General features: G+C 29.3%; 1 protein-coding gene across 18 annotated transcripts in view; it reads right to left on the minus strand.

Moving 5' to 3' along the window:
* The window catches only part of LOC123273186 (TLD domain-containing protein 2), a 106,004-nt gene that overhangs the window by 59,218 nt on the left and 34,349 nt on the right, over positions 1-12,437 (minus strand). For 5 of the 18 annotated variants that reach the window (XM_044740480.1, XM_044740479.1, XM_044740476.1 and 2 more), the window contains exon 1: positions 1,725-2,462. The exons of 8 other annotated variants lie outside the window; for them this stretch is intronic. In XM_044740480.1, the coding sequence (XP_044596415.1) occupies positions 1,725-2,326 (602 nt within the window). In that variant the 5' untranslated portion in view covers positions 2,327-2,462. Of the gene's footprint in view, positions 1-1,724; positions 2,470-12,437 lie in introns of those variants that run through there. 5 more of the 18 variants (XM_044740484.1, XM_044740482.1, XM_044740478.1 and 2 more) reach the window with 4 other exon arrangements.

Raw genomic sequence — 12,437 nt, forward strand, 5'->3', positions numbered from 1 at the left:
TTAACGTTGTCGATGTGCGTTTAGTTCACCTGATCCGGAAGATAGAGATAAATAAGTATATGAATTTTTATTATTGTCTGTCTTTGGTTGTATTGTACGTGAGTACGAGCTGGAACGAATACAAACGGGTCTCATATCAAACGTCTACCAGTAGTCTCACACTATTTATCTGCTGTATTATATTAAATTCAATAGTGTGTTTACGATAGCAGTGATACGATGTGTAGTCAGTTTAAGTAGTCTTACCAGCTATCACATGACTAAATTCTCGTATCATTCTGTTTAATAAACAATTTTATCAACCAGGGACTGATTAACGTAACAACTCTTAATACCTACGATATTATACCGTCGACGTAATAGAATCCCACTATATCTAACCGCGATTAATGTCTTTGAGCACGCGCTACTTTTATAGCAAACAAAGTCATATTTTTTTGAACAATTTAAACTCAAATTTTCCTGGATAAAAATTGGATCAATTACTAATGACCATTTACATGTTAGTGATTAAATGCTGCACCCTATTACGCAACATCCGTACTGTCATTAGCTTAGTGTAAAAATACCTTCCTTAATCCGCTTTTACAAAAGCATAATCCCAAAATCCTTGATAAGGATTTCTGTACAATGCAATCGCAACAGAAGAGAACATAAGAAACCGGTCATTAGCACGGAAATTCCGATTTGGTTTACATGTTATTAATTCATGCAAAACGTGTTTCGATGCATAATAAGAATAACGATAAAAATGATGAAAATAATACTACTGAAACTCGGAAGGAAACGAGTTTAATTGTTGCATTAATATTGAGGAAAACCCGCTTATGATTTTTCAACCAATAATAATTCTCTGGAATTCTCGAGAGGAAAAGTTACCTTCCCACGCAAATATTTTATAGTAAACTTGTTAATAATCGCACTGTTAGTCATCTTAAACTTTTAGATGTGTTGTCCTTTCTAAAATCAATATTTTTGGAAAATTTTTAAACTTCTGAAAATTCTATCATGAAATTTGTGAGTCGTTGTTTTTCTAATTGGGATGATAACCAAATTCTGTTTAAAGGATAAGAGATATAAAAAAAGTGATAAGTATCTTCAATATTTAATTTAATTTAATTTAAAGATATTCAATTTATAAGTGATCCGTATCATCAATATTTAAGTCAGAATTATCAAGTTAAACTTTTGAAAATCATTAATCATAAATCACAACGTTTTTATCACTTTATTTTTGGTTTTTAAAGTTCGAATTCGGTCAAAGGAAGAGATATAGGAAAAAATTGATAAGGACCTTTTTTGCAGAAAATATAATTCTCTATAAAAAAGATACCTTATGATTTTTCGTATCTTCAATATTAAACTCAGAATTGATAGTCAAAATTAAAGAATTAAAAATTCAACCAATAGATGGGTTTTCGATTAATATTCCTAACATCCTGCCACTTAATCCATCAGATCACGTAGCACTTAGCTTATAGTTCGTCAGTCGGGATATTTACGTCGCAGGAATGTCTATGATCTAGCCAATCAAACGTAATTTATCATCATCCATAAACATCTAGTCGTCCGCGAACATCGCAATAATACAATACCGCAAATACGTTTGTTGTTTTTCATCTCCTTGATCCACAATTTTTCTCAATCAATTCAATAACTGGATAAATAAACAACAAACAATGCAAATATTTACATCAAACCGAGTAACTGTGAAAAAATTCTACCTGGACACTGATTCAGGCACGAAGATATTCCACCAAGAAAATCGCTTCTGGCGCCCACTGTAGAGGGCTTCAGCGCTACCAACTTCAGAAGATATTTCCGCAGAGCCTTTCTTGCGTTTGCGGTCAGATTTCGGCGGTTTCACCAAAGGATGCCAGGATTTCCGGCGGCCCTTTTTCTTCTCACGTTCCCGGATAACATTCTCGTTCGCCAAAACCTCTAAGTTCTCCTCGAGGAGATCTTCTGAGACGTAGAATACCGAGCCGCGCCTGGCTCCCTCGCTGCTACGCCGCTTTTCCTTCTGCTTATCTTTATTTTCTTTGTCCTTGTCCTTGTTTTTCTCCTTATCTTTGTCTTTGTCTTTGCACTTATCCTTTTCCTCGAAGATACTGGCACGTCTCGCTCGCTGGAATAAACTGTCGCGACGTGCTTTCAAGTCCTCCAGGACGCTATGGCGTCTTCCCTTGGCATCCCGTAAAATAGCAGGGCTTAGAGGCACGCTCGCCTCTTCCAGGCTTAGAGGTATTGAATTCGTCGAGGCGAATTTTCCCGGCGCTGGGCCATTCGGGGAGTCTGTTATGAACATTTCCATGCTATCTTTCATTTAAATTATTATTATTTCTTATCAAGAGCTTTTCTTGATTGTTATAGTTTTGTTATGACACTATTTGCGCACTTTTGCAAAACTCAATTTTTTTTTCTAAGAATCAAAATTTCTTGAAAATGGCTTGAGATATTGAAAAATTAATCAGGATATTTCTTGTAGAGTTAAATTTCCTACAAATAAAAATTCTTATGATTTTTTTATAGCTTCAATATTTCTCCATAAAATTCCACTTTTCTCCAAAGTTACCCAATCAATAAATCTTCACATCTGAATTTTTTGAAATTCACCAAATTATTTTTGATTAAAAACTTCTGTAATTGTTCAAGTATAAAATACTGACACAATTTACGCACTTTTATAAAATTGTTACCGTAAAAATAAAAATTTAACTTTAAAACTTGGGAAAAACTCTCAATTTTTCTCTTTCAATAACTTTTTCTCCCAAAAATCAAAATTCCTTCAAAAGAACTTGAGATAGCAAAAACTTGAAAAGAAACTTTTTTATAGAGAATCAAATTTCCTACAAAAAAAGCTTTCTATTGATCTCCAATCGTTATCTTCAATATTTCTCGAAAAAACTCTACTTTTGTGTCAATAAATAATTTTAACACTTAAATTCACGGGTAAATTTTGAAATCCATTTTGTCTGAAAACTTCCTGACCACAGCTATCGCAACTTCAGTCAGTAGCAACTAAAAACTCAGTACATAGAGAATAATCCAGCGTTAATATATAATATAAATCCTCGACTCTTGTTCCATTCGGTGAAAGCCGCGGCCTCTACGACCGCCTTTTCACTTTGCACACCGCTAGGTCGAGTGCGTTGGCCCGATCGCGAGTTCCCGACACGACCCGGAGGTATAATATATTTATCATACAATAATATAATATAATTTTTATTCATAAGCAGTCTCTTATTAATATTGACACTTTGTTACTTCCTAGGGTCGAAAATTTAATGCCTGGCAAATGAGCCCAAAAAATCGGCAACTCTTCTTCTTTACTGTCACAATTCTTCCAATGTAATACGAGGTGAACAGACGATACCAGTCGGCCTTGAAGAGGCCAATGTTTCTTTCTTCACAACCGGATCTAAATCATCACGAATTCTTCTCCACTTTTATTGAGACTCTCTTCCCTTCTCCTCCAAACATCAAACGATTGATGGTAAAAATAATTGATAAATTATTTTTTTCAGATTCTAGAACAGTCTGAAACTTTTATACTCAGTCATATAATATATAATATAATAAATATATAGACGTTAATGATAATGGTCTCGTTTCTCTACCGGTTTCTTAGCAGCTCGGTGCTTGAAATAATTTCACTGAATGAATTTCGAACACTCGCCTCGAGAAATTCACTTGAGTTTAAGTCGATCATTTTTACGGCGAATAAAACACTAGATTTTTTTTTAATTAGAACTTTGTTTAAAGTTTACAACCGTAGTGGATTAATTCGTAGAACTGAGTCACTAAAGTTATGTGAATATGCCAGAAGTATGGTAATCCAAAAATTAGTTCGACGTAGTACTAGAAGAATATTATTATATTCTTTGATTATTTTTTGAAATATGGTAGGTGGTATATTATATGGTGTGCAGTATTATACTGCGTATAAGTATGGAAGAATAAAACGGTCCGTGGCGGTTCGAGCATAAAATACAGCGGTACTAAGCGCGAGCGAACATGCCGGCGTTTATTTATACGTCGAGACCAGACTACTGTCTCTCTCAGAGGCTTATTATGTATCGGTATATGCCCTCTCCTCTCTTTAAATTTTTATTTCACTGCTAGAGTTTGTTTTACTTGAGAAAAACTCACATGTGAGTATCAAAAATTTTTTGTTTTTTGCTAAAAAAATTCATTCAAATTTTTAATATTTTTTCAGTTGAAAAAAATAAACAATAAATAATAAGAAAAATTAAATTTTTTGTCAATGTTATTATTATTATTATTAATATTATAAAAAAAATTGACTTAATAATTTGGCAAATTTCCCAAAAAACTTTTTGACTTGATAAATTATGATTAATTTCTTGTTTACAAAATAATTATTCTATTTTTATTACAAAAAAAAATATTGTAAATAATTTTAATAATAATGAAAAAATCAAAGTAAATAATAAACAATAAACATTAATAAATGTAATTTTATAAAAAGAAAAAAAATCTAAAAAGAATTTATATCTGATAATTTATTAAAAATAAATAATTAAACGTATTTATAATTAATAGATAAATAATTTTTTTCACTTAAAATATTTGTCTACCGATAGTATATTTTCCACCGAGGTCAATTGGATTTAATTCAATTAATCATCCACGGACAGATGATAATATTTTCATTTGTGCAATTCTTTAATTGCACTATGATAATTGAATAATTGTTTCTATTATTTAGCATCGAGCGATTTTAGCTTTTAAATATTACGCGTGCCTCAAAATAAGTTGACTTTACTAATGAAGTATAATTAAATCGTGCAAAAGATGAAATATTTTTTTTTTATTTTCACCCGCCGGGAATCGAAATCAAGACCTGGTTTTTAAATTTTAAGTACGCGATCACCTTCATAAGTTAAATATTTAAAATTCCAGAGGTTATATAGATCGACGATTATCTAAATCCATTGAGCTTGAATCTATTTAATTAGATATAGAAAAAGTAATTATTTTCACCGAGATAAGTCGATAAAATCTTCATTATCTGTCAATTAAGAATAAAAGTATTTAGTTTTATAATTGAATATTTAAAAAAAATATTTTTACAATTCGTGTGAAAAAAGTGATCTCTAACTAACTTCCAACTGTTAAATTGTGGGCGTTACTTGTATCACAGAAACACATTAATTGAAGTCCAAGATCAAGCGGGGTTCAATTGCTTGCATTAATTCTCATTACTATCGCTCTAAAAACCAAATTTAACTGTTTCATCACGAAAAAACTTCTTGGAAAGGCGAAAAAGATTATTAGTATTAATAAAAATTGTGAAAATTATGGATAAAATTTAAATACATTAGCGAAGAGTTTGAGTTAGAGACTAAAGACCTGAAGGAACAGAGTTCGAATCCCGGCGTTATTAAAATCTCTTTTTTTTTTTGGTTTTCTGAATAATATTTACAATCTTGTGGAAAATATTATTCAATAAAAATGTTAAATTCGGCATAATAAATTACGTAATACAAAACAAATAAAAAGGTATAAACATAATAAATTTTTTGTAGAAAGAATTATATTAGTTTTAGATCATAAAACACGAGTTTATCTCCGTTATAAAAGCATGATAAGCAAAATATCTATTTTAGTAAATGTAAAAGAATATATTATCTTTATATTTTTGATCAAAATTAAATCAATAAATTTATGATGAAAATAATTCATGAAATTTAAAATTAAAATTATATTTTGATAAAAATAGAATTAACAATAATAATAATACTAAATTAATTACTCTGGGTATTAAAGTTTTATTGTTATGTGAAATGAAAGCGGGATTGTGTTCATAGCTTGAAATAATAAATTTATTAACAGAGACAAGGATTAAAATAAAAAAGTTAAATTCTGAGAATTAGCGGAAAAAAATAATGAAATTTATAATAAAATGTCAGAAAAGTTTTAAAAAAATATTTAATCAACCGCGGAATAAAAAAAAAGATTGTCTAAAAAGTAAAACGAAAAGGTGAGGTGTAAAATACAAAAAGTCAATAAAACAAATCTGTTTTCAACTTTTGAACGTTTACCAGTAAAAAGTTTTAAGTAAATAGTAATAAAAAAGTGAGAGGACTGAAATGTAATATAATGTACTATAAAATACAGCGTAATACCAATGATTTATCATTATATATCAAGACTAGCACGGTTATCTTTGCTTTAGATAATAATCTTACCGTCACTTAAACAATGCGAGACAGGAAAATATTTGTACGGTGATTATATTATTAACTTATTTATTTTTTAATTTTAATCATTGTTTTATGTTTTATTCAGCGTCAGGCCAATAAATAAAATTAAGAGATGGCTTTTCACGGCAGCTTTTCTCAGGCAATTATCACCGAATAATTAACTACATACAACACTTTGGAAGGCTGTACCAGGTGCCTGTCATTTTTTTCGGGTCAAAGTGTTGGGCTTTTTGTGATACAATTTTGATAAGTATTTTATCATTATTATTTAATCAAATTTAATAATAACAATAATAATTTGACAAATTTTTATAAAAATTATTATTATTGTTAATTTTTAAAAATAATAATATGATCTAAAAAATTGCTTAATGTGTAAAAAGTAATTAATTAATAAAAATTACTTTAAGGCAGAAAGACACTTAGTAATAATTATATTGTTATAATTATAATCTACTATTTCAAGCTTTGATTGATAGAAAATTTTCAAGTATGAAAAAAATTTTTTAACTAATTAAATAACTTTTAATTTAATAGATATATAAACGAGGTCATTTCGATAAAGATATTATTATTTGAAGCGATGAATTTATTCAAATCAAATATTTAAGTATATTTAATTAAAAAGAAATAAAAGTTATAATTTCTGTAGAATTAGCATTAATATCCATATTAATGAAGCTTAGGAATAATTTTAGTAGAATCAATTATTTTATTAATCTAATATAACCAGTAATTAAAATAATTAAATAATCCGCGGATCGTTTTCAGTTAATTTTATTATTTTTTGTCGATTGGTTCTTTGCATTGAAATTTATTTTACAAAAAAATAAAAAAGATCAAAAGTGATTTTGATTTTTATGACTTGTTTTAAATTGATACTTTTTCCGGATCAAATATTAAGACATCTGTACATAATAGATTTCCGTCTTCTCTTCGAAGATTTTATGTCAACAATTTCGACTCCTATGACTATAATAACCCTGAATCATAAATCTCAAGGCCGGAAAGAAACAAATTTTTGTTAAATAAAACTTATTGACACACCAGGAAGTTTTAAAAATTAAATTACTGTACCGTCGATCGTAAAATTCCTAAACACTTTAAATTTAAAACGCTAATGAGAGAAGCAAATGTATCGATAATAGTATTACATGTATTTTTTTTTATTGCTGTAGGAAAATTGCCAAAGAATAAACAGAATTGCTAAAACTCTTGACACATTTCCTTCCGCCGTACTGTAGAGCACAGTCGAAAAAATATTGATATTCACATTAATATTGTGTATCCGCAGATGCGATGATTTATGTGAACTAAATTTATCACACGTAACACACGGCGCAGAATATATTTGTACATACAAATATATATTTATTGTAGTTTGAGGTTATATTTTACACAATGTGTACCGAGTGTGTACAGGAGTGTCAGCTATGTCAATTCAAGCATTACGTAATTATCTAAATTATATTCAAATTAGGTAATGTGCACGCCGGTGTAATCAATAATATTTGTCTTCCTAGCCGAAGGATTTAATAAGTATTTTAAAGTTTCCTGTCAGATTCTTCGGAAAGAAAATTTGACTGTTTTTAGTTGATTTCATAGAAATCTAACTATTGCATTGGTCCTCATGACGGAACTTTTGAAAAATTTTACTATATTTCGACTCAGCTCGTCAAGCGGATTCAGAAAATGCATATCGTTCAAAAGTTTATATATATGTATATATTTAAATATATACGATATAATCGGCCTTGTCTCATCTCTAACTCCCGCAATTCTATACGGATCTCAATAAAACGTAACATACTTATTCTTAGGACGATTTCTGAGGTTAAATTCTAAGATGAGCCAAATCTGTCGATTAGTTTAGAAATGAGAGCAATTCAAAAATCTTCAAAAATCGCAAAAATTTTCACTTTTACCGTATTTACGTGCAATAACAATTAAATGCGATATCCTATCGAATTTCTGTAAATTGCATCTGAAAGCTTATCAAGCAAGCTTTATAATTTGCATACTTATATATATTTTTTAAATTAAATAGTTTAGGAATGGCAGAACTATAAATTCTTCAAAATCTTTTAAAATGGGAAATTTTACTGTTTCTTTTCGAAATAACTTATGAACACGATAACTTGTAAAATTTTTGTGAATTGCATCTGAAAGCTTATTAAATAAACTTGAATTTGCATACCTCACTATCAGTCTAGCCCAAAAATTACCTACTTTCTCAGACAGATTCAATGAAATTTTACTTTTGCATTCGTTTTGATGGAAATGTTTTATTCTAACAGAAATTGTATTTTATTATTAATATTATTTTATAAAAAATATGTTTTTTTATTAAAGAAATCTACTTCCATTTCGGCTGCCGAATGGTCTTTTTTTATTTAAAGTTCAAATTTTGAAAATAGAGCGAAATTGATAAGGACATTTTCGGTAGAGACTAATTTTCTACAGAAAAAATCTCTTATGATTTTTCCATATCTTCAATTAATAAGTCAGAATTACCAATTTTTCCTTTAAAAAATCATGGATCATAAGTTGTAATATTTCTAACTTTATTTTTGGATGTAAAGTTTAAATTATGGACAAAGGACGAGAGATAGAAAATAATTGATAAGGGTCTTTTTTGCAGAAAATTAAATTTTCTATAAAAAAAAATGTTTCTTATGATTTTACGGTATTTCTGAAATTTGACCCAAAATTTGAATTTGAAAATTATTTACTAATCGTGAATATTAAGAATTATGGCTTAGTAAAAATATTCACAAGAGCAGGTTTTTCTTCTTCTCCAGTCTGGAACGCGAAGTGTAAATAAGTAATGCAAAAAGAAAAAGTATGAATACTAATGCATGCTAAAAACTAAACTTACGAAACTGGAAGATGCAAATACTGCTGTGACAATAAAACTTACCTAAAACAGAAAAAAAAATATAAATTAGACGGATGACAATAAAGAAGGAAGTAAATATCCAGCATAAATACAAGGTTAAATGAAAATAAAAATGAATCTCTCTTAAAATTCGAATTCCGTCGGGCAATAAGAAAATAACATCGGATAATAAAGTAAATAATAAGAGTTGTTGAAGTATTTTAATGATTGCGCAGAGTATTGTTCCCCAGCTAACACGTGGAATGAATGTTTAATCGTGAAAATTAACCAAGATTCTTTCACCATCAGATTTATTATACGGTGCATAAAGCATCTGTTTTAAATCTTTGTTTCCTGTCACTGCCAAGTTCATTGGAATTTTATGCATCTGCGTGAACGGCGATATACATTTAAATTTAAATTGATAAATATTTTCCGTAATAATGGAATCCCAAGTGGAAATAATTGGATGGCTTTTTAAAATAGACGCCCTGAGGCGGGATCGAATCCGGTACCTTGCGCTGGGAGTCTGCGTTATCTGTTTCCAACCAGAAACGGTTGTTTAGACGCCGGAATTTATAAGGGGAGTGGATACATGGCTAGAGTACTGTAAAAATTTATAACAAGTACATTATTGGCGCTTTATACGAACATATTTGCGTTTTTTTAGTTTAAAGAAGTCAAGATGCGCTGCAGATGGAGAAACCTGTTTCTCTTTCGAATTCTCGTCGGGACATAAGTGTACAAGTGCACTCATGGTTTTCATTCATTGTGGTTGCGAGGCTTAGAATAGAATTCCCGGAAGGCTCATTTGAGAAAAATACTTCAAGCATTGTCATAAAAGTCTTTCATTTTTCCTTTTTCATTTATTGATGTTTATTTACATTGATAGAAAAATTTGCAGAAATTTAATCATTTTTTTAACAGCCGAGACCAGTGATTACAGTTTCAATCGGCTTAGCGAAACGAATGGAAATTTTGAAAAAACGTTTTTAGAGATAATAGATAATTTAATGAACTATTTCACCACAAAGCGTTTTTTTCAAAAATTTCATTCGTTTCGTGAAACCAATCGAAACTGCAATTGCTCTGCTGTTGGGAGTGCGACAGAGATAGTTCCGTTGAACTCCGTGAGAGTAAAGCGAGAAAAAGATGGTCTCTCCTGTTAAACGTAAATATTTAACACAATATCTGTTGATAGATAGAAAAAAAATTAACTATTAAATCATCATAAATCTATTTAAAATAATTTTCTTGGTTTCAGAATTTTTCTCTTGAACTTTATTCATTTTTTTTTTTCAATGTAAATTTTTATGAACTCTTAATTAATTTTTATTTAAAAATTTTTAATAAACTCATAATTTAAATAAATAAGAAACTTAATTAAATTAATATTTTTTTTTCCATAAAAAAAAATTCACCAAATAAAATAAATAATAAAGATTTTATGAAAATTAATTATATTTATAAAATAAATATGATTTGTTTCTCAAAAAATATATTTTTAAAAGTTAAAAAATAATTTTTTGTACTTGATAAATTGTTTTCAACTAAATTAATTTATAAACAGTTAAATAACTTCTTGCATCCGTGTGTCTTAGAAAATTTAAGCTAATAATTATACTTCAAAACTGTATTATCTCTCATTGAGTAAACTATTGTATCGTAAAAGTAAAACTTGGTTGTTTACACTTTTATTTATATTTTATTTTCTCAGACAGTCCAACGAAGCTAGCCCCTAAGTTCACCTTCTTGGCTCTACTAGCTCCCTTTGTGTGATATGTGAAAAAACTAAATAACCCGTAAAGTTAGTAACAATGGTGAAACCTTTACTTCAAAGTCCGTCCGAGTAGAGTCTTGTTTGAAAAGTTTATCACGAGTGGTTTTATTTCTGCGTAAAACTTTTCGAGACCGGGTAGAATAAAAGTGGCTATGGCTCTCGATGCCAATCTTTATGATTGAGTAAATATTCTTACCAGAATTTAGCCGCAAAAATTGCCTTTAGATAAATTTATTTATTTATTTATCGGGAAAATATATTGGAGTAAAAATAAATACTTTTGATATTTTTGCTTTCGATATCAGACGATGATAAAATATAAGTCCGAGAGTAGTCGGGATTCGGGATTGAGGATAAGAAGTGCTTTTATTCTGCTCGTAACTTTCAATTGATATTATTCAAACTAAAACTGCAACCTATTTTTTAATGCCTCTTTTATTTTTATGTAATCCATTGATATTTTTTTCAGTAAATTTTTTTGCAACATCGAAATTTTTGTTTCTATCCGATTAGATTTTTTATTAAATATTCAAATTTATAAATTTTTTAAAATTTGCTCTAGAATTATTGAAGATAATTTTTGCCACTTGGAATTTTTTATTTTTACAAACTTTAATAATAATTATATAATTTCAAACCTTGGAGATTTTTTCTAAATGTTACACAAGCTTCCAAATTTAAAGTTTCCGGCCGCTGATCCAATTAAAAATGATTAAAATTAATTGAAACTAAACTCATTAAATGATACTTTTTATATTCAACATTATAAATCGTTTAAGTCAAATTTTCTAATCAACACTCTGATAACAACCAATTATAAAATCATTCTAAATAATTTCTCCTTCACGGGCTTTAAGTAAATAAGAAAATTACAAACTTTAATTCGAATTTAGTATTGAAACGTTTTATCCCAATAGTTTTCAAGGTTTGTAATTAGAAATTCTTCACAAGTTTCTGTTTCGTAAAGTTTTATCATAAAAACTGAAACAGAATAATTGTTTAGTTTCAGGGCCCACCATAATTCAATCCGTAAAAATATCATTTAGAATTTTTAACTTCCCGCTAAGAAAATCGAAGATTTTCAAAAATCGGGAAGTTATTGCTTTCACCCCGTTTTGCAAAAATCGAGTTTTCATCAGATCTCGACGTTTGAAGGTCATAGGAAGCTTCCCTGACTATCCCCGCGAGGTTGTCACGGCGTCTGTATGTGTGTGTGTGTGTGTGTGTGTGTGTGTGTGTGTGTGTGTGTGTGTGTGTGTGTGTGTGTGTGTGTGTGTGTGTGTGTGTGTGTGTGTGTGTGTGTGTGTGTGTGTGTGTGTGTGTGTGAAAGTATGTGAACCGCTTATAACTTTTGAATGGCTTGACCGATTTCATCGCGGTTGGTGCCATTCGAAAGGGCTTGACCAAACTTAGATTTTGAAAACCATTTGGACCGATTCAGATCAATAGATTTTGAGAAATCTTCAAAAAACTGAAAAAAAAAATTTTTTCAAATGTGGTTTTTTTGGAATAACTTTTAAACGGCTTAATAGTTCAATTCCAAAAACTA

Source organism: Cotesia glomerata, linkage group LG10, assembly GCF_020080835.1.
Source record: "Cotesia glomerata isolate CgM1 linkage group LG10, MPM_Cglom_v2.3, whole genome shotgun sequence".
Taxonomy (NCBI): domain Eukaryota; kingdom Metazoa; phylum Arthropoda; class Insecta; order Hymenoptera; family Braconidae; genus Cotesia; species Cotesia glomerata.